At 49.6% G+C, this 22,750-nt stretch overlaps 1 protein-coding gene across 1 annotated transcript in view; it reads right to left on the reverse strand.

Annotated features, from left to right (window-relative positions):
• Positions 1-22,750, reverse strand: part of ANTXR1 (ANTXR cell adhesion molecule 1) — a 107,559-nt gene that overhangs the window by 25,243 nt on the left and 59,566 nt on the right. The window contains exons 14-16 of the mRNA XM_032712459.1: positions 15,128-15,169; positions 7,592-7,687; positions 6,938-7,105 (exon numbers count right to left, since the gene is read on the reverse strand). Coding sequence (XP_032568350.1) covers positions 6,938-7,105; positions 7,592-7,687; positions 15,128-15,169 — 306 coding nt within the window. The remainder of the gene's footprint in view (positions 1-6,937; positions 7,106-7,591; positions 7,688-15,127; positions 15,170-22,750) is intronic.

Genomic DNA, 22,750 nt, shown 5'->3' on the forward strand with positions numbered 1-22,750 from the left:
CCCATAGAAGATGCTGAAGAGCAATGTTTTCTCTCACAGACACTTGCTGCAAGTGCAGAGGAGCTTTCAGATGTCTGCCAGACAACAGTATCCATGTACCCAACCTTTCCAAAGTGACTCAGATACCACCTGGACTGAGAGAGAGACTAACACCTACTCAGCTCCTGACACCATCACCAGCAAAATGCCAAAGCAATGCAGAGAGCGACCAGGGGAATTCATACGATGCCTTTCCAACTGTGCCTCCTCCCCTGGCTGAGAGCTTGTCTCTAGGTCTGGGTGACCACCATGACATGTTAAAAATTATTTTGATTTATGTCTCAAAACAAGCTGCTGGGGAGAGCTGAGTGAGAGCCCATCCCTCCCCAGTGCCAGGGCAGCTGAGCCCAGCCTGGTGTTGTGTGGTGGCCGCTCAGTCCCTCCTGCCAGCCAGCAAGGCAGTCACGTCTCCAGCTCCCACCAGGCTCCCCCCGCCCACCCCGTGTGCCAGCTCAGATCTGCAGCTTTTCCAGTCAGCAACACCCGTCTGTCAAGGCCCTCCAGCCCCAGGAGCTCAGAGGCTGCCCCAGCACCCCAGTTCTGAGGAGCTGCTCCCTCCCGGGTGGTCTCACACCCTGCAGCCCCTCCCCACACGTGTGCACATGCAGGGCCCAGACGGGCTGCGCTGAACCCCCAGCGTGTTGAAAGGTCTCGCTGACAGTCAGTCTGGTTGATTTGTGTGGTCCCTGCCCCTCCTGAGCTGCCTCCTGCCCTGCAGGCCGAGTGTTCAGCCCTGACAGGAGCTCAGAGCCACAGCACACGCCAAGCCTGTGGTTACTCTGCAAACGAGCTCAGCAAGGCCACAGGAGAAATGTCCCCCAAATCATCTGCTCTGAAACGCACGTCTGCTGCTGAGGGACTCCTGCTATATCCCCACTGCAACAGGCCAGGGTGTCACTGGCACAGTGGACTCAGCTCCTAGAAGACCTGCAGGAGGGTTTACAGGAGTGCAGCACCTTGGCTGGCTCCGTGGAAGGCTACAGACATGTTACAAGTTCAAGATTATTTGATCAAACTCTACTGCCATTAACTTTGCCATTTGGCCCTCTGTCTGTTAGGTGCACAACACCCAAAGATTTGTAAAAATTTCTGGAGAGGGTTAAGAACAAACAGTATTTATTAATGTTTCCACAAGTATTGTTCCAAATGCTCCATGTGCTGTGATATTAAACCACGATCAAACTCCCCACCAGTAACATTCAGTGCACTTACTGTACCTGCAGAGCCAGAGACAGGATATTCTGAGAATGGACAAAGTTGTCCTTTGGTACAAAACTATCTCCTGTGGATGAGCAGATCAAACCTGAAGACCAACCCCTGACTGGACCCAGAATCTCCTGTCTGATCACTCCTGTTTCCTTGAAACAAAGCCCACAACACTTTTGTGAGAGCAGAACTGCCTCGTGTAACTATTGCGGGACAGGATTAACAAATGGAAATGTGAGCTGGACATGTCAGAGGTGGCGGGGAAAGAGTCAGTGGCATCATTAAGAGCAAGGCAGCTTGTTTTCTGGAGAGCCTGGGTTTGGGCAGTGAACTGCAGGGCCTGGGAAGGCAAGAGCTGGGTGTTTGGAAAGTCCTCAGTGACTTTGGTTCCCTGGTATCCAAACACTCAGTGCACTCCATGTGTGCTCTCCCCTTCATGGGGAGAATCTTTCCCTTCCCTTTTCTAGGAACCATAATCCTCTCTGAGACCTCTGTTCCTCAACCAGTGCATGGAGCCAATGGTTCAAAGCTTATTTGGGAGCTGGAGACATGGGTGGAGACAGACAGACACACAGAATGCATAGAACTTGTTTCCATAGGATACTGGGAAAAGACTTCCCAAGGTGAGAGCCAGGAAAGTCTGTTATTCTCAAAGGAAGAAGCAAGAAACTTCTCTGTCAGATTCTTCTGCATTTGGACAGCAGAACCCCTCAGACCTGAGAGAAGCCATCCCTTCTATCCCAATCCATCTTTCCTCCTACAGCAGAGCTGGTGGAAGCTCTTGATCTCCTGTCCACTCTGACAACTTCAGAATTAAGTACCTTTTTCTTCCAGTTTTCCTTTAGGAAACCAGAGGCAAAATGACAACTTTCCATGGAACAAAAAAAGTCCTTTTTACTCTGCAGTCCTAATTTCCAAGAATGTACCAGGATTTCTTGGGAAAAGCCAAGAGCTCCATCTTTGGGAGTCTGATTGGAGCCTCAGGGTCTGCCTGAGACATCTGGGTGGAAGGGAGGGAGTGTGCATATGGAAAGGATGATGTTGGTTGAAGAAATGAAATGGCAATGCATCCATGTGGAAATATAAACCCTTCTGTGCTCTCCAGTGGATGGGCTGGGCCTGTGTCTGGGAACTCCTCTGCAGCTGAAGCACAAGGTCACTTGGAGAAAAAAGAAAGGTCTGGAGGCAAATAAAGCCTTGAGTCCTTTTAGATCTGAAGCCCAGAAAAAAGAACCAGTGAGAGCAGATGACAAATGAAGGAGGGCACAGTTTCAGGCTTTGCTTTAACATGAACCCATTTTCTTCTGAATTCATGGCCAATTCAGCACCATTTTGGCCCTGGTACCTGATCTCACAGTGCTCTGAGACCTTGTGGTGTCAGTCAGAGGCAGTTTTGTAACCTGTCTGTAAATCCAAGCTGCACTTGGGCCTCTTCCAGAAAGCTTTGTGAACAGGGACAGGAGGGACAAAGGCTGGAGAACGTTCCAGGGACACGGGGAGTGGCCCCATGGAGGTTTCACTGGGGTTTCTTTTTGAGAGCAACACTTGTTGCTTCAAACTTAGGTTGTAGTGAGGTGGGGGTCAGTCTCTTGTTCCAGGTAACAAGTGATAGGATGGGAGGAAATGGCCTCAAGTTGTGCCAGGAGAAGTTTTAGATTGGACATTGGGAAAGATTTCCTCACAGAAGGAGTTGTTTAGCCTTGGCACAGGCTGCCCCGGGCAGTGGGGGAGTTACCATCCCTGGAAGTGCTCAAAAAACTTGAGGACATGAGTTAGAGGTGAACATGGTGGTGGTGCTGCATTGTGGTTGGACTCGAGGACCTTAGAGGTCTTTTCCAGCCTCACCAATTCCCTGATTCTCTGATTCACGTCCATCCACGTTTTGTGCTGTCCCTCCCTGTCAGATGAACTGGGGATTTGGTGAGTTGCTTAAGAAGTTTTTAGATTTGTCATTCTCCTTGGATTATCTGCACTGACTTTTCAAACAGCTGAAATGACATTTTAAAAGCGGGATAATCCAGCTGGCACCATGCTAAGGAGTCACAGCAGCAAATCAGGATAGCAATAACAATAACCACAACCCCTTAAGTATCAGTAGCCACATTTGGTAGCAAATAAATCTCTGGAGCATTTCAAAAGGGAATCTAATCCACTCTCAGCTGTCTACCTGTTTATAGACATGACTCTGGGAAGATTAAAAAAGAGAGGGAAGAAGAACTCCATCACATAAACTCCAAAGGGCTGAACACTCCAAGTACAGGCTGGTACTTGTGCAGCATGGAGAAGAGGAGGCCTGTGGCCAGTAAGATGACTGGCCCTAAAATGTGAATTTCCTGGCTCTGTGTCAGATTCAAGAGACCTTGTTTTGCTGTTCCTGAGGTTTAATTCATCGCCCTTCTCCTTTACCAAGGATTTTTTAAGCAGCTTGTTACATGCATATTTATCTCTCTCCCAAAGAGGTTTTTCCACTAGCAGGGTGGAGGGGGTGGAAGTTCAACATCTCCTTTAACCAGAGGAGCCAAGTGCACTTGGATCAGGGGATGAAGGAACATTCAGGCTGAGTATCAGGAGCCATTTCCTGTGGGTGAGTTCTGGGAGTCTATGAATATTCTCCCCCAGAAGTGATGGAAGCCTCTGTGTTACTTTAAACCCAGACTGGACGAAGCAGAGAAGGATGGATCCACCCCAGCAGTGCTGCCCTGGGGAGGTCCAGCCCTGGGGAGCTCCCAGGTTCTCTCTCTTCACCTCCCCTGACATGGCTCCGTGAGAGCTTCCCTGAGTAATGCCAAATTCATCTCCAGGTGCTCCCAGGACAAGAGCTTCTGCCAACAGTGCTGAGCAATTTGGCCAGTTTTGCCAATTCCCTGTAGGACAGCAGCATCCTGCTCCATAGGAATTCCTGGTTCTTCCTGGTTTTGATGAGTGCTCATGATTGTACATGGAGAAAGTGCTGGATGCAGTTATCCTGTCTCCATACACTGGCCTTTTGGGTGTGGATCAATCAGGGGAGTGGTGCCAATTAATTATTAGGTAAATTCTTGTCCAGGCTAAATACTAATACTACATACTATCCAGATGTGGAACACCCCAAAGTTTTGGGAGTGTTTGGATATCAGGCCTTGGATTGGAACTGTCCTTTTCCTGTATGCACTTGGAATGGTAGATAAGAGAGATATTTCTAAAGGAATTAAGAATATATATCACCCATTAGATACTCTTAATATTTGTAGGCCCCCTTATAACTGAATCCTTGTTGTTATGAAGCAAAAGCTGTTCCAGAGTCAGAACTGAACCTGAGCCCTACATACATTGAATCTTTCCTCCAAGACTCTCTTGAACTTTGGAGAGCTTCCAGTTGGGACACAAATCTGCAACAAATCTGACTCCTCTTTTCAGAACTGATTTCCCACCATGCAGAATAAACCCTGAAAAATCACTGAAGGTCTCCTGTAATTCAACAGCTTGAATTGGGAAAGGGGAGAAACTCAGCAGCAGCTCGTGTGGGAAAGGCCCCAGCTCTCAGTGGGTTATCTCAGGAAGTTGTGCCCACATATTCCTGAGCAGAATTCAGGGCTCTTGGAGTTAAATCAGTGCTTGTCAGCTCAGTGGCAAAAAGCAGCCCCACTGTGTCTGTCTGCTGAGTGAGGTCACTTCCAGGAGCACATGGGGCAATCTCCCAGATGGAGCTCGTGTGTTTTACAAATGCACTGATGCAAAAGGACAAAGCAGTGCACTGAGGAACAAAGGAGCAGCTCTGTGGGACTGGGTGTACTCCACTCCCCTCCCGAGCTCACAGGATTGACTCCAACCTGTCCCAGTGTGGGATGAACAACCTTCATGCACGGTGAAGTCATTACACCACCACTGCAAGGCTCTGCTCTCAGATGACTCCCCTGTGCATCCTGGCCATTCCCACCACTGGATCTGAACCAGCTGCAAGATCAATGGTCGAGGAAAGCCAAAACATGTGACTTGCCCAGATTCCTGTGGGCACTGCCTGGAGCTGAACAGGAACAGGATCCAAAGCCTGGAACCCTGGGTGTACTGCAGGGTGGAACATCTCACTGCCTTAAGTTTTCTAATCAAGTTTAAGGTGAGCTCTATGCACTGCAATGTTCCTTATGTGTGTTACACACACCCCCTTTGCAGGTAAATGGCCCATAGAGGGTTTCTAAGACCCTAAACCAGCATCTCAGCTCTTCAAACCCAAGTTCTTGTGGTGCAAGGTTTGCACTTGGATATGAATTGGGTGTTTTCAGTCTTTTCTGAGCCTGATAACTACAGTGCTGCTTCAAAAACCCCAGACTGAAGAGACGAGAAGGGCATCAGCATTTCCCAAAAGAGATAAACCTGAGATTATTTTCCCCTTTTCATTAGAGCAGTCACACAGTTGTTAAGCTGCTCTCCTTTCCTGAGGACAGCTGAATTAGTCCTGGATGCAAGACATCAGCTCTTTGACGTTGCAGTGCCCCCACAGCACTCCTGGATGGTGCAGTTAATACCTGTTCTTGTGGTTTGTTCCCCACAAGCAGCATCCCCATGTGCAGGGAAAAGCTCTGCTCCAGCTCAGTTCTCAGTTGCTCTGTTCTGTTCACTGCCAACCATTTGTGTCAGGGAGGACAAGCTGGGGAACAGCTGCCTGTCCTGGGGACAGATGGCAGGGAAGGAGAGTCCCCCCATTCCTGGGGTCCCTGCTGGGCAGGTTTGCACTGATGTGACCTGGCATTTGGGGGGAATTTGACCTTCCCCCTCCAAGGCTCTAATTCATCCCAGTCCTTGTCCTGAGGCGAGTGTGCTGCCCTGTGAGCCCTGTCTGCTGGCACACACCCATCTGCTGGGCTGCAGCCCTTGGTCTGCTGAGGACAGCCCTCCCTGGGGACATTCAGCAATTTGCTTCCTATTTTCCCCCCTCTTTCTAAGGAAAGGATTACAGAATCATGGAATTGTTGGGGTTGGAAGAGACCTCTGGAGATCATCCAGTCCACCTTCCCTGCCCAGGCAGGGTCACCTGGAGCAGGTGACACAGGAACACATCCAGGTGGGTTTGGAATGTCTCCAGAGAGGAGACTCCAAACTCCTCCCTGGGCAGCTGTTCCAGGGCTCTGCCACCTCTGAGGAAAGCAGTTCTTCCTCGTGTTGGGATGGAACTTCCTGTTGTTTAGTTTATGGCCATTGCTCCTTGTCCTGTCACTGGGCACCACTGAAAAGTCTGACACCATCCTCTTGACACCTTTTTGAGATATTTATATGCACTGATAGATCCCCTCTCAGTCTTCTCTTCTCCAGACTAACTAGGCCCAGCTCCTGCAGTCTGTCCTCATTAGAGGACAGTTCCTTAATCATCTCTGAAGAAGATGCTATTGATTCCCTACATCTCAGGGAATGTGCAGTGTGGACCCTCGGGAGTGCAGTCGAGTCTGAAAGCACTTCCCAGAAGCTGCTACAACACCGGAGGAGATCAGGGTCCTGTTCTGGCCTAAGAAAGCAAACCAACCCCAAAACCTGCTCATCCATGTGGGAAATCCCCACTGCCCCACGTGGCTCCTTTCCACAGCACATCAGGTGACTCTCTCGGGCACAGCTCCTCCAGCAGCACCTGGAGGCCTCAGGTTTGTGATCCTGGCCCTGGGTGTGACCCCCTCAGCAGGGATCTCCTGAAAGCCCCCACAGCACAGCCCCGGGCTGGACGTACCTTGATGGGCGAGTACCACCTGCGTGGGGAGGAGGGTCTGCGCATGCTGCTGGCCAGGCTGCGGGGCTCGGGGAACTCGTACTCCTGCTCCGGCATCTTCACCCGCGCGTTCTTGGCCTTCTCCAGCTTGGCCCCTTCCTCCGTGGAGCCCTTTTCTCCCCAGCGCACCTGGAACGGGGGCCAGCACAGCTTAGAGCAGGACCTGCTGCACAGTCACCTCCCTGCTGGGACGGCCAGGTCCTGCTCTGCACTTCCCAGGGTCCAGAGCCAGGGGAACAGCAATGCACGGGCTCTGCAGCTTGTTTCTGGACTACACTGCAAACTGTGAACTCCTCCTTCACTGTGATTGATCAGGAATGTGAGAGTGGGGAAGATTTTCAGAGAAACTAAACCCATCTCCCTGTACTGTGTATGGAAACACTGCCCCTGTGTCCCAGGGATGGAGGAGGATCTTGCTTTAGTGCAGGAAAAAGATGATCCCATACTTCAGGAATCTACGGTTGGCTCTCAAATATTCCTATACAAAACCCAACTTGGGCTCAGAGGTACCAAAAAAGCTTAAAGAAGTTTGTGCTTATCCCCTGAGTTTCTTCCTGGGTAAATTGCAGGGGGAATCACAGCTCAGTTCTGGTTCATGCCCTGGGATTTAATTACCTCCATCCGTTTGATGCCTCCAACTCCTCGTCCACCATAGTAAGAGGCATCTACTGTTGGCCATTTCTTCTTTGGAAGGCCATCATCATCTTCTTCCTACAAAACAGAGGGAAGGGATGGCATTGTGAGGAAGAATGACCATGGATGGAAAGGAATAAACAGTCCCAGGCTGTGTTGAGCCTGCTGGAGCCAGGGCAGGCAAGGTTCTGGTCTCTCCCTCTTAATTTTCCAGAGGATGTACACTCATGAAGAGAAAATGTTTCATGATATAAACACCACCACCACTTGAAAGGTACAGGCCAGCTCCAGCAAGAACGAGATTTTTGTCTTTTTGTGTTGTTTTTTTCAGGAGACTGTCTTTCATCATGTTTAAATTCACGGAACTAAATTGTTTCCAAGTTGTAAAATCATTGAAAAAGCCACCAAATTAACAGTCAGCAGAGCTCAGGAGCTGGGGTGTTGTGGCTGCAGGGCTGGGTGATGTGCAGGGACTCACTTCTGCCATCATTTCTGCCTGTGAGAGGGGAGGCCCACCTGCTGCTGCTCGGGGCTCCCTGTGCTGCAGGAACCCTCCAGGGCCCAGAGAAATCATCATTTTGTAGTTCAGAGCTGACAGAGTGGGGAGAAAGACCAAGACAGCAAGGCCATTTGCTCCTGAGTGATGGCAGACTAGGGGTACCTTTGAGAACAACCCCAGCAGGAATGCCCAGCGTGGAGATGAGGTTTATTGGGATGAGGTGGCCAAGAGTAATGGGATGGAAAAGTCACAAGAATGGAATTAGCTCCTATAGTGAACTTGTGCCTCAGCTGGGGAGGCTGCCCATAGAAGTCCATGTGGCCTCAGGGAGTCCTGTGGCTTATGCCAAAAGAAAGTCAGGCCCTGTGTGACAACATGAGGCTGAAATTCTGTGTTCTGCCCTTACACACTGCAGGCACCTCCCCCACCTGCTCAGCACCCTGGTCTTGTGATGACATTCGGATATGGGCAAATTAACAGCTCCAGAAAACCTCCTTAAGTTTATTTAAAAAGAGTCTGCTGAAGCTTTAGTGAGTGTACTTAATACTTTGTATTCTCTGTTGCACTATATATAGGGCAGAGTGTAAGTGGAGCTCTGATAGTGCCTTTCCCTTTAATTTCTACAGCTCAGGCTGTGAACTGGCAAAGAAGAAAAGCAGAGTTCATCAAAAACGTGAAGTATTTCCTGTGAAAAATGTGGAGAGAAAAGAAAAATGGTCCCTCTCTCTTTTTTCTTCTCCTTTTTTAAATTTTTCACAGGGATTTGGCAAAACTCCAAAACTTAGGAGCTTTCCAAGACGGGAAAAGCCAAAAATACTTTGAAATTGAAACTCCCCAGCAGGAAAACTGAAAAACTGGGGGGAAAAAAATCCAAGACAAACTGTGCTTTAGATGGTAAGCAGAAGCATTTCTGTTTATCAAAGTACACATAAATTGGGCTGCAAAATTTGTCCTGATCTAAAGGAAGAGTGAAGGTCTTCACTCTGTGTAGCTGATCTCTTTCTCTCACTCTGGGCAGAGCTGCTGAGGCTCTTTGCTGCAACCCAAGAACTTAATATCTCTGCATGAAGTTTTCCAGGAGGACTTTTTTAAAAAAAAAAAAATAATTGAAGCAAAGCCATCTAAATATTTTCCTTCAGCAATTCTCTTTCTCTCTCTTCAGTTTAGCACAGACTGGACTTCTCACAACAGGAAATACCAGAGTTTAGGAAATCTTCCCCACAAGCCCTTAAAAGCCCTGCAAGTCCCTTCAGTGTGAGAGAGGAGCCAGAACAGAGTGAGGCACAGAGAGACATCAGCGGCCACTCGAAAAACAAAGGAGTCACAAGTTTTCTGCAGAATGAGTCTGTTTACGTGTTTGCAAGGGCATGGGAGGTTTTGCAATACAAGCAAAAAAAACCAACAAACAACGCACCCCAGCAGTGCTGTCCTGCACACTTGGTCAGTGTGTGAGGAGCTGAAGGAAAGCAACTGGAAACGGGGGGTCAGGGGAGGGAAGAGCAGAGAAATGGGGAGCAGGAGGGAGACGATCCCCCTGCCCAGCACCCCAGCCCAGTGCCCTGTTCCCAAGGGCTGACCAGGGCTGAATTCTCCCTTCCCGGCTCTGGTTCACCTGCCGTTTCCTACCTGTGGTTACACAGGGTTTGCACCTGAGGCAGAACTGCAGCAGCAGCTCCAGCTCTGACCCAGCTGCAGCACAAAAAACAGCCCTGGAAAATCCAAGTGCATTTAAGGATGCTGGAAACTGACTGTACAGAACTCGGCAACTTTCCACCCCCAAAATCTGCTTTAGATGGAGCTAGAGTTTCTCTTACAAAATCAGAAGGAACAGGACAGAGCTGCATTTCACAGTCAGAGATCCAGATTCATCACTGCTGGACTGCAGAAAACAAAGATCTCTGTTTATCTCAGAGGCCAGGCCAGGCTCTGGATACTCTGACCCTGACCTGAGGGAACCTCATCTGTGGGTAACACAAGGATAATTCAGGCTCCATAAGGGACATCTGAACCACTCAGGGTAAGAATTCAAACTAAATTTGGCTAGATATAAAAAAAACCCCGCTTGGACAACTTACCCTTCCCTCCACCCTTATAATTATTTTCCCAGTTGTCTCTGCAGCGCCTGAATTTTGTCAGAATTCAGCATTTATAGAGAGCTCTGCCTGCACCAAGGTCTGAGAGGACAATCATTCCTCTGAATAAGAGATGCTATCATTGAATTTTACAGCTGAGAGAACAAGGAGGTGAATCCATTGTCCTCAAGGCTCCTTTCTGCCTCCTTCTACCAGTGCTGGACTCATTTCCAAATCCCATGGCCACTTCTCAACTGCAGAGGCTTTGTTACACTTTGAGGACACCTTGCTCTGTTCTCAGGGAACTTTTCCTCCTGCTCTGGAAGGTTTTACTTGATACATTATCCCCTGCCAGGCATCTGAATTGCAGCTGCATAAACTCATCACTTTGGGTTCTCTTGTCTCTTTGCCTGTCATTGACCCAAACCTCTGTCAGAGAGTGCTCACGGGTCCCAGATCATCTCAGAGGAAACATTCTCCCGGTGCTCTGCCAAGGAGCAGCTGAAGAAAGACCCCCATGAGGCACCAAAACACTCACACACACAATCCCAGAATAGTTTGGGTTGGGAGGGACCTTAAAGCCCATCCAGTCCCACACCCTGCCATGGGCAGGGACACCTTCCACTAGCCCAGGTTGCTCCAACCTGGCCTTGGACACTTCCAGGGATGGAACAGCCACAGCTTCTCTGGGCAACCTGTGCCAGGGCCTCCCCACCCTCATGGGGAAAAATTTCCTCCCAGTATCCCATGTAACCCTGCCTTCTGTCAGTGGGAAGCCACTCCCCCTTGTCCTGGCACTCCAACCCTTGTCCAAAGTCCCTCCCCAGCTCTTGGAGCCCTTTTAGGCCCTGGAAGAGCCTCTGAGGTCTCCCCAGAGCTTTCTCTTCTCCAGCCTGAACAGCCCCAACTTCAACTTGTTATCAGCTCATCCTCGGGACACAAATGTTGAGCAAAGCACCTTTGCTGGCCTTGCTGAGCACAGAAACTGCCCGTTTGTCTGTGCACAGATCCTCAGGGGTCCTGCCTGAAGTGATGTTCTCCACATGCACAGTGTGTGCACAGACCAGAGGAAGCCCTGTTTTGAGGAAAGAAGGATGTTGAGCTGCTCCCACTCCAGAGCTCAGACCCTGAGCTACAGGAGGATGAAATAAGGTCTGATAAGGTGAAGGGAATTACCACCAGTGCTCCCATTGCACTGTGATGTGATTTATCCCAAATTCCACAGCCTGGGCACTGCGCTGGGCCGGCCTGGATATTTAACCTGAAATTTGGCCATAAAACTCCACACCATCATGGTGCAATACCTGTATCTCAGCTGCTGCCAATAGCACCCCCATTTTTTTCTTTTAAATGCCTGTCTCTTGAAAGGTTCTTTTTCTCCTCCACCCATATTTCCATAACTCACTGTAAAAGGGGAGTAGAGGGAAGGAAAAGCACTGGCACACCACTGGGGCCTGGCTTTGTTTCAGGAACAGCAGAATAAATTTCCTGCCTTGATGCCTACAAAAAATTCCTAGCAGATCCTTTCTCTGGAGCTTGCTTTGCTACCCCCCCCAGCAAGGCTTTCCAGGAAAAGAGAGGAAAACAGTTTAGAAAAGAATAATGAACAGCAATAATTGAGCAATCTGGTCCAGTGGAAGGTGCTCCTGCCCATGGGCAGAGGGGTGGAGTGAGACGGTCTTTAAGGTCCCTTCCAACCAAACCATTCCATGATTCCATGATAATAAGTGAGGGTTCAAGCAGCTCCCCAGGCAGATGAATCTCTTTTAGTCATTCTCTGGCCTCATGAATGTTGTGGGAGAAATTAGTTCACAGCAATCAAAGTGGATTGAGCTGAACAGGGGATTTCATCCCTTGGCTGAACAACAGTGAGTTAAATCCCTCCTTCCCAAGCTGCCTCCCAGCACAGTGACAACGGCCCTGTCTCTCCAGGACTTTCTTGTGTGTGTTTGCTCTGCTGTATGTGGGTAAGAGGACAACAGACATAAGAATTATCCAATTACAGGCTGGTTGGTGGCTTGGCTCTGGTGCCACACTACTCTGGGGCACTGTGGAGCTTGGGTGACAGAGCACACAGAAAAAACGGGTCTGAGAGGTGAGGAAAGGGAAGTTCTGGTCACCTGGACACCCTGCCTGGCTTTGCCTGGGAGCTTTGTGTCCCTGATCCCTGCTGTGGGAACCAGTGCTGCCAGGACAGGCCCAGCAATGTGGTTTAGCCTCTGTTCACAGGGCAGGGCAGCAGTGAGGACAGTGGGTGTCTCCTGGGGATGCTTGGGAGGGCTCCAGTTTATGCACTGCCTGCAGTCAGTCTATCCTTCTGTGGGCCAGGTAGTGAATAGGGAACTGTTGGAAGCTGCACAGATCTGCAAGTTGGGATTTTTTGATGCAGATGTGTTGCTGTAATAGAAACAGCTTCAGCCCTGTGGTAAACTTCTGGGCTGAGCTGAGCAAGAGTTGTTCCAATAAGCTCAACCTAAAGGTGATGGGACAGATGAATAAAAGCGGCTGTGACTTCCTCCAGCAGGGCTAGAAAAACCCTTCCTATTCACTGGAAGTAGAAGAATGTGGTTTTGATCTACCTTCAGTGACTAATCCCAGGCCAGAAAGGTGCTCTCTGGCTCCTCAGCCATTCCCCTCTTCCGCTTGGCATTAACTCAATCCTTCCTGGCTGTAAGTGAAACCATCTGTCCTGCTCTGGGCCCCACCTCCTCAGCATCCTGTGCTGTCTGAGCAGCTCAGGGGTGAGCTGATGACATTTGCAATTTCTGAATGAATTAATTGGAAGTTTGTAGCCAATAATGATTTCCTTCACCAATAGCAAGCGTGTCTCCAATATGTCTCCAAAGGCCTTTAAAAGGGAGTTCAGTAAAACCTTGGCTGGTCTAACAGCAGCAGGACTTTCCCCTCATTGTCACAGGATAATGCATTCTCCTTGCCTCCTGTGGGCCTCAGCTAACAAATGTGCTGATGCAAGAATTCCTCTTGTCTTTTTGTTTGGCCAAGACTTTTGGGAGAAGAAAAGCAATGGACCTGTAACCCTGCTGCTGGAGGGATTAGCCCTCTGTCATGCTGGAGAGGAGCAGTTGCTGGTTCTCTGCAGGGGGAGAGGACATCTGCATCATCTGAGGAAAACTGGATTATAGAAAACCAACTCCGTCTTCCATTTGTTTTGAGCAAAGTAGAAAATCTGGAGCCTCCAACCTTCTGTGAAAGCATCACACGACTGCCAGTCCCATTCTGTGGACCAGTGCCTCCAAGAGGACCAACATAATGCATCTTTTCAGAGCTCCTGCTATTTTTCCACTAGTGGGAAGCTCTTCTGTCTGGCAAAAACACACAGTACAAGTCCCAGCTTCAAGTCTTACTGATTTCTGAGCACTGCTCTGATGCTAAAGAGCTTCTAAAATGGGATGAACTACATCTTCCTTTGGAAGAATCCTTTGACTGCTAAATGTGTTCGATGGGCTTGAGGATAACTGAGCACCGAGTTGGGGGATGTGCTCTGGTGGGAAGTACAGCTGAAATTCCACCATCAGAGCAGCCCCTACAACGTTGGCACATTGGATGGATGGATGGCCCAGCCCTGGAAGTTGGACAGGCTTGGAGCAACCTGGGCTAGTGGAAGGTGTCCCTGCCCATGGCAGGTTGGAATGAGATTATCTTTAGGGTCCCTTCCAACCCAAATATTCCAAGGTTGTTGTAACCAAAACCTGCCATCCCAAAGTGCCCAAACAGAGAGCAGAACAGCCAAAAGAATGTACAGATCCCGTCTTGCATTAAAGAGGCAGCAGGTAAAATACAGGTCCTAGTTAATGCCATGTTTCAGGTACTGGGCAGTGCTCTCTCTGGGCACAACCAAAGCCTGGACAAGTTGAATTTAAAGCTCTCTGCTGCAATGAGTTTATTCTGCAGCAACTGCTCTCATTTGCAGCACTTGCTGCTTTGACAAAAGGCTTCCTTGAGGTGATGCACGACTTCCCTCTGAGCACAGGGATGTAACTTCCCCTTCCACTCTTTGGCCAGGGAGCCAGCATTCCAGAATGATGTATTTTAATTAATTTCAGCAATTGAATCCCTTGGCTTGGAGGCATGTGTGATGCAGAACAAAACCATGTGCAATTTCAGGTTAATATTTCCCTGTTCATTCAGAGGACAGAAGCTGACAAAGCTGGTGGATTTTCATACAGCCCAAACAAATGTCTGCTCAGGAGAACAGGCCAGATGCCTACAGAGGGAGGCATGGGGAGCACTGGGGCCAAATGCAAATCCCCCTTGGCTTCACAAATGGTCTGATTCAAAATTTTACTTCAGGCCTGTTTTGAAGGGGACAAGTGTCACCAAGGTGGAGGTTCCAGTGCTGCCCTGAATGATTCCTCTGTGCCCAGTGCAGGGAGAAGGATTCCAGCCCCACAGGCCTGTGGAGGACTGAGCTTTCAGGGTGTCTGTGTGCCTTGGCTCAGACCACACTCCCTGGGCCAGACTGCATGGAGAGCAGAGAGCACCATTTCGGAAGCTTTTCCACTCACAAGCTGAAGCAGGCAATGGATTTGTCTCCAGATGCAGAGAACGAGGCAAACCAACCAACCTAATCACTCTGAGCACAGATCTAAGGCCAGTTTTACTTGCATAGCTAAGAGGAACTGATCCAAACCCAGTGAAGTCAATGGAAAAACTCCCATGGCCACCAGTGCTCCCTGCACAGAGCCCAGGGACTGCAGTGAGATCCCATGTGGAGAACAGCGGGAGCAAAGCAGAGACTCGTTGCGTGCTGGAAGCAGGAGGACAGAGAAAGAGCAGATGGAAAACTGGGCATGTTTCTGGGCACGGTCTGCGGATTAAGTAATGGTGACACAGGGGAGGTCCTGCACACACAGATCTACCTTTTGTGGGGACCCTGAACAAACCTTGTCTCAAACACTGAGCAGATCAGGTGGCAGAGTTACTCACCTCACTGTCTTCTGCTGGAGGTGGGGGAGGCTCTTTGATGATCTACAAAGATCAAAAAGAAACAGAATAGTGAATTTATACTTTGTTCTTTAGCACAATTCAAATGTCACCAAGAAATGCAAAGGAGGAAACCACAGGATATGCTGCTGGGAACATCTGTGAAGTGTGTGTGTGATCACAGGGTGGCTGGGGGTGCTCCTGGAGTCACTGTCACTGAGAGTAGGAGGGGAGGCAGGAGGTGTCCCCAAGCCCTGCCATGGAGACGTTCCTGGTTACAGCTCCAGACTCACCTCGCTCCTTCAGTGAGGTAACAGCAAATTCAGAGCCTTACATCCTTGATCCTCCAGCCTCCTAATCCCAATAGTTGCCACAGTCAGTGGTGGCTCTAAGCAACATACAACAGTTGATGTTTCACTTGAACAACCACACTAAAATCAGCATCTCCTTCTACTGGACTCTGCATACGTGTACAAATCCTGCCTCAAATAATTTACAGTCTGAACAGAGGCTGGAAAGTGAAACCAAGATGAAGTAAAACGCCCTGGAGACACTGCAAAGCAGTGAAAACCCCCAGCCTGTCTCCCAGGCCATTCTTTCTTCTTCGTTCCAGAAGGCTGTGCCACCTCATGCTCTTCACATTCATGCTTTTCACATTATCAGGTTAATAAAATCACTGTCGTAAGCTTTAAAAAATATAAATATATATATATATTTGAGGCTCTACAAGGGTTTCTAATAGAGAAGCAGGATGAGGTTGTGGACTGGTCCAGGATATTCTCCATAGAAACCATTTCAGTTGATGTGGGCGTGAGGTTATTATTTCATGCAGAAACTTTGCATCCAGGGCTCTGCAGGCAGTTGGCTGTTCCCAGAGCCCTCCATCCAAGAGCAACAGAGGCCCTTCCAGCGGGAACAGTCACACACAGGCACGTCAGGCCCCTCTCCCTCCCACGGGACCCCAGAGAACAGCCCCTGCCCGCCCAGCCCCGCCAGGCACGGCAGTGCCCCGGGGGGATCTGTTCCTGCATTTTAGTCCATGTGGACGGGGCAGCTCCTCCTGCACACACCAGCCCATGAGGCAGATATGTCAGGGGCTGTGCTCCAGAGGTGCCAGAGTGTCCCCAGCTCCAGGACGGGCTGTTGGGGCAGAGGCTGCCCAGGCACAGGGTGGACACGTGTGGGCTCCAAAATCACCCCTCAGAAAGAGATACAGCCCCCAACAACAACAGCCGGGCCGTTTAAATGCAGACAGGAAAAATGACAATCACATTAAAGGTCCTGAAGATATAAATATTTACAGCAATGCCTCTCACTCGTGTTTTTCCTGCTCTGATGAGCTCACTGGTTTTATTTTCCTCTGCAAAGCCCGAGTCATGCAATGTGGCCCTTAATGAAGAGCATGTGCCTCTGGCAGGAGAGATGGGGCTGGAGCAGTTTGTGTCCCAGCCCAGAGCAGTGGTGGGTGTAGAGCTCTGCCTCTGCCTCCTCCTGGGCCACAGAGCTTTTATTTTTGGTGGCCTACAACACCCTGGGGAAACTCTTGCTAAAGAGTCTTCGTGCTTTAGGAATCAGCTTTGTGTGCACAGAAGCACAGAGCACATGTGGAAGCCTGGAATGACACGTGAGGAGTGTGGTGGGAGCACAGCAGGACTGGGGTCAGACATGGCTGTGCCCCCACAGGCCCTGGTAGGGAGGTGGAGAGGGGATGGCTCCGAGAGCTGGGACTGACCAGCAGAGCTGGGGAGTCTGTACAGCATCCATCTCTCTGCCCAGCCTGAAATTCCTATTCTCGGGCAGGACAGAAACGATGAAAGTGATGAAAATGATGAAAAGTGGATGGAAAGTGGCTGCAGTGTGCCCCTCAGTGAGTCCCACAACTCAGGAAGGACATTGAGGGGCTGGAGCGTGATTCAGGGAAGGGAACAGAGCTGGGGAAGGATCTGGAGCACCAGCAGCAGCTGAGGGAGCTGGGGGGGCTCAGCCTGGAGTAAAGGAGGCTCAGGGGGGACCTTCTCACACTCTACAACCACCCTGAAGGAGGTTATAGCCTGGTGGGGGTTGGCCTCTTCTCCCAGGCAACCAATGACAGGATGAGAGGACACAGTCTTAAGCTGCACCAGGGGAGGTTTAGGTTGGACATCAGGAAGAATTTCTTCAGAAAAAGGATGTTCAGGCATTGGAAGGGGCTGCCCAGGGAGGTGTTGGAGTCCCCATCCCTGGAGATGTTCAAAGGAATACTGGACGTGGCACTCAGTGCTCTGGGCTGGGGGACAAGGTAGTGTTTGCTCAAGGGTTGGACTTGATCTCAGAAGTCTTTTCCAACCTAACTGAGCCTGTAATTCTGTGAAAACTGGATGGAAACTTGTCTTCATCACAGCACTACTCTGTGGAAAGGAAATCTTGGGTATCAGCATGTTTTCCTCAGAGTGCTGCTCCTTGGAGTAAGACGGAGACAACATAATTTCTTACATGTCTCTTGATACACTAAACACTGACCCAGAGAGTGCAATGCACCAACACACACAGCACTCACTTGTCAAGAGACCTCCTTTTGAACCAAAGCCCTGAATCCAAACCCACTGGATGCTGACAAACTTCAGATATCTAATCCAAAATGTACCTGCTGGAAGTGGCCTCATTCCCTCCTGGAGCATTCCCTGCTCTGGTGGAACATTGTGGGTTCCAGTGGAGTTTCTCTCATTTGCATTGGCACGAAACATCAGGATAATCCATCCAACACATTTGGTCCAGCTAAGCATCCAAACACAACTTCTCAGCCAGTATCACTGGAAACTCTGGAGATTACAGGCTTGGAAATGAGGGATGGCTGTTTTCCATACGTTTGCATTCCTTCTCATAACATATGCGGACACGTACACGCAAACTGACTTCTGTAAACAGATCAAGTGTTTTCTATCACAGGCCAAGAGGGAAAAAAAAAGAAATTCCTTCAATTTTTCAGTGCTTTGCACTTCTAAGAGTAACTGAACACCCCGTTAATTGGCAACATGGATTGGTTCATTTGGACACGTCTGGAGATGGGGAGGGTTCAGTGTTCTGGGCCTTTGAGCCTGTACAACCTCTCGAAGGTCAAGCCTTACAAAAAAATACCATTTCTGTCTCCCTGCCCAGGTCAGGAGAGAGTTTTGTTCTCCAAACAGCACAAATCTTCTCCTTCTCTCTTTTGGATTCTTAGTTACAGCTGAATGTGCATGAGACCCTTATCCTGGGATACTGAGACCCTTATCCTGAGATACTGGGATCCTCATCCTGGGGCACTGAGACCCTTATCCCGGGACACTGAGACCCTTATCCTGGGACACTGAGACCCTTATCCCAGGACACTGAGACCCTTATCCCGGGACACTGAGACCCTTATCCTGGGGCACTGAGACCCTTATCCCAGGACACTGAGACCCTTATCCTGGGACACTGAGACCCTCATCCTGGGGCACTGAAGACAATGAAGCAAAGGGGATGTTGGTGCCATCCCACAAAAGTGGGCAAAGCAAGATCCAGGGGGGAATAACGAGGTCCCAGAGGAGCCCCAACCCCCTGCTCCTGTGGCACAAACAGAAACAAGAGCCCAAGGACAAGAGAGGAAAGGCCATGGCAGGGCCCTCGTGAGGACACAGCCTGCAAGGCCACCTCGCTCTGCTCTGGCTGCCCCTCTGGCCTCCAGCTGACACCCAGGGCCCTGCTGAAGGCGTTCAGCTGGGAGAGGGCCTGGCCAAGCACAGCTCTGGGGAGTTTGGCTTGGCAAGGCTGGAGTGTTTGTTCATGTGTTCTTCAGCTGTTTTGATAACCCCAAGCCATCTCTGTGATTGCTGTGCAACTGCATCTCCTGCCCCTGGCTTTGGAAGAAGAAAGTGATTGTCCAGCCCCGTGTTTCCTCACCAGGTGAGGAGCACCTGAGGGGTTCCCCATCATCCCCACACTGGAAAAACCTTGCAATGTAGTCTTTCCTTCCCACGTGGTAAAGGCCTGTGGGCTGGAGGGGTTGGCCTTTGGCTTTTCGTGGCAGAGGAAGGAACTTCAAGAGCAGTTGCAGCACTTCTACACCCCAAGCTGTGAGAATGCAGGACAGTGAAGTAATTCTTTGCCTTTCCTCACAGATCCCAACACTCATGTGACTGACACAGGTCTCTGTTAGCTGAGCCACCCCATGCCTCAGATCCATGGAGAAGTAGCTGTTTCTGATGGATAACCCAGTGTCAAAGCAGAGGAATGCTATCAGCCACCTCCTGGAAGGTTAAAAGCATTGGAGAGGACGAATTTTCTGTTGCCCTGAAATTTCTGTAGCCATTCAGGCATAAGAGAGCACATGTTGAATCCAAAGTTTGCATATTCCAGGAATGTGTCTAGGATGTTTTCCATCCTGGGAGCCCAGAAATCTCCACCAGCTCACATTGTCCAGCAATCACACACGCAGTTACTGTCCCTGGAGTTTCAGATGATAAATAGGGGCAATATGTTTCTTGTCAGTGAAGCTTTAGGATGGAACAGATCATCATTTAAAATGAAGCAAACAGTACAAAATAAGAAATAAAGGACTTTGCCTCTAATTAGGACTAAAATTTGGGAAGGGAGTATACAGTTTAACTGAGCAGATCATTTTGTCCTTATTTACCTTCACTCTTCTGCAAACCACAGAATGTGTATTTTTGCTGTCCTAATAAACAGGGATTTTTAATAGCATTAACTCTGACCCATCTGACTCATCTTTATTTTTTCTCCTTTCATATTTATAGTTTTGACCTCTCAGTCCTGTGACAGTTTCATAGTTGAGATATGAGTTGGGTAGAGGAACATTTCCTTTTTATTTCTGCCATATCTGCTGTGTCTTCTGAGTATTCTAATCCTTGGAGATTTGGTCTTCACTTCCAAGCTAATACAAGCAGGAGCCTGTCCTAGTTTCTTTATCTGCAATATAATGCAACCTTCTTTCTAGACATACAAGAGGTGAGAGAAGTCCAATGGAAAGTTAACTCATCCTTTTAAGTTCACCTCTCTTGTCAGCCTGGGACCAGATACAGAAATCCCAATTTTAACTCATTAAAACTGTAAGAACATGCTTAAGATTTGGAGGTGAAGTGCACAAACCAAGTTCAGTACAGGACACGAAACACCAAAATCATCCACTGATGAAAGACAAGACATCGTGGAGGGGAAAAGCCTCCATTTAATTAACCCTGGTACAGTTTGCAGCTGCATGGGGCGGGCATGGAGTTGTCCAGGGAACGCACGTTAAAAATGCAATGTCTGCAAAGGTTGTTCCTTTTCCTGGGCTATTCCACTCACAGATAAACCAGGCCAGAACCACTGGGGTGTGCTCCAAGTGTCTGACCCATATAAATGAAATTCCTTTTCTGGGCTGAAGAATCCCCCCATGGTCTCTTCCAGCCTTGCCCAGGAGCCCTTGCTCTCCCTCACTGATCCTGGGGAATATTCTGGTTTAGTAAGACCACATCCTAAGGAGCTATTCCTCCTCAGCTGGGCTGAGCCAGCTTTCTCTGGAAGAGGTGAGAGGTGGTCAGGGAAAGCAAACAAAGGCAGAAGTGGTTTTTATGGAGTGAATTATTGACCATGCAGGCCCAAGGCAGAGCTCAGCAGTGTCTGCCCTGCTGAAGGACCTGCTGTGGTCTGGAACAGGGGCTGCTGAACCCGGGCAGGATTAACATCACTGGCCTCTGGATCCAGCCTCAAGGAAACACATCAGCAAGGGAATTGTCTGGGAATCTGAAGTCTGGGCACAGCATCTGAAGGCAGATGCCTCCCCAGCCTCAGAGAGCGCTTTCCAAAACGGCAACTCCGTGAACATCTTTCAGTTTGGACACTCCACAACTGAGGGGCACTTTGGAGAATATGGATTGAGCTTTTTGGTAAGGACACATCAAGGCACCTCAGTTCAGTTCCTGGCCCCCACACTGTTCCACCAGCCCACATCTCCACCTGGGCTGCTGTAGAGCTGGTGGCATCAGCCTGGGTCTTTGCTGGGTTCTTTCGGGGATCAGTGCCAGACTGTTTAAACACAACCACTTATTGAGTGTTATATCCATATGCCAACCACTCTGATCTGACTGACAGGAGCCTGAAAGCAGCACTGAACTGCCCTGGGTACTCTGTGTGATCCATAAGACCATCCTCATCCTCCTGCTGCCCTTTGTGCCCAGCACTGCAGAGTCAGGGTGTTTTTTACACTGCTTTAAACCTGCAACAGCAGCGCTGCCTCCAAGGGTTTGGGCAGTAAATGGAGACACTCATTCCTGGCAGTGTGTGTGGATCCAGAGCCTGAATGTTCCACACAACAGTTATCTCCAGTAAATCCAGTGATTCCGGGTGTATAAATGTGGGACACTCCCTGCTCAGGTGGGTGCTCACCTGGACAGCCCAGAGCCGGCCCAGAGGCAGGGCCTGCAGGGCTCACAAACAATCTCTGCCTTCACACTTCTGCTTTCTCTTTTGCTTGGTTTGTCTCAGTAATGTTGCAGATGATTCATGATCCTGTGCTCCCTTCTCCCACATCATCATCCTGCAGCAGAGCTGTGCCCTGTGTGCACATGGGAGCGGGTGGGAACGGAGCACATGGACCCTCGCAGGGAATCTCCATCCAGCCAACAAGGACCATGTCATTTAACGGCTCTTTAGGGTTGCTGTAGAGCCTATGCATTTCCTCCCCTCCTCTTCCTCCAGTTTAGCCATGATTTTCATGTGGTTTTAATCTATATTTTCTGTATTTTCTCCATCCAGCTCTTTGTTTCCAAAACTTCTGGTCAGCTGCAGTACAGACTGAGAGCCAAACAGATTGCTGGGTTCTTCCATGCTTCCTTCCAGAAAACAGCTTTAAAGTTAAAACTGGTGTTAGATGCTTAAATACCAACACCTCATTTATCTGCCAGCCACACCCCTGCATTTAAGATGGCTGCAGTGGGAAAAGGAGGGAGATGGGGCAGATTTTCTGCAGAGGCAACTAACACAGCCCAGCCTCATGTCCTCCCACTCAGGCCACCCTGGATGGCTGCAGAAGGGAGGCAGAGACTCGTGTTTACTTCATAAACCTGTGAGGAGATGTGATGCACAGCCATGTGGGAAGATGCATGTGGGGAAAAGTCTCAGTCTCAGCTGCCCCTGGGAGATAATTCCACTCCCACCCCTGGAGTGCCCTCACTGAGCTCCAGCCCAAGGCTGGGCCAGGCTGGCTGTGACCATCCCTCCACCTGGTCCAGGGCTAACCTTTGCAAAGGTGCAAAGCATGGCCCAAACAGCTCCCTCATCCTGCTGGGATCCACGTCCATGTGGGAGAGGTGCTCAGTGTGGTGCTGCACATCAGCACAGGGAGCCCATCCCAGCACAGGGAAACCATCCCAGCACAGGGAAACCATCCCAGCACAGGGAAACCATCCCAGCACAGAGAGCCCATCCCAGCACAGGGAAACCATCCCAGCACAGAGAGCCCATCCCAGCACAGGGAAACCATCCCAGCACAGAGAGCCCATCCCAGCACAGGGAAACCATCCCAGCACAGAGCAGCCTTCCAGTATTGTATCAATTATACCTTCACTGTACATCCAAACACTTCAACCAGCTCCATTTCCAAGCCAATCTGACAATGTGCCTGCAAAT

This window comes from Chiroxiphia lanceolata, chromosome 28 (genome assembly GCF_009829145.1).
Source record: "Chiroxiphia lanceolata isolate bChiLan1 chromosome 28, bChiLan1.pri, whole genome shotgun sequence".
In the NCBI taxonomy this organism is placed as follows: domain Eukaryota; kingdom Metazoa; phylum Chordata; class Aves; order Passeriformes; family Pipridae; genus Chiroxiphia; species Chiroxiphia lanceolata.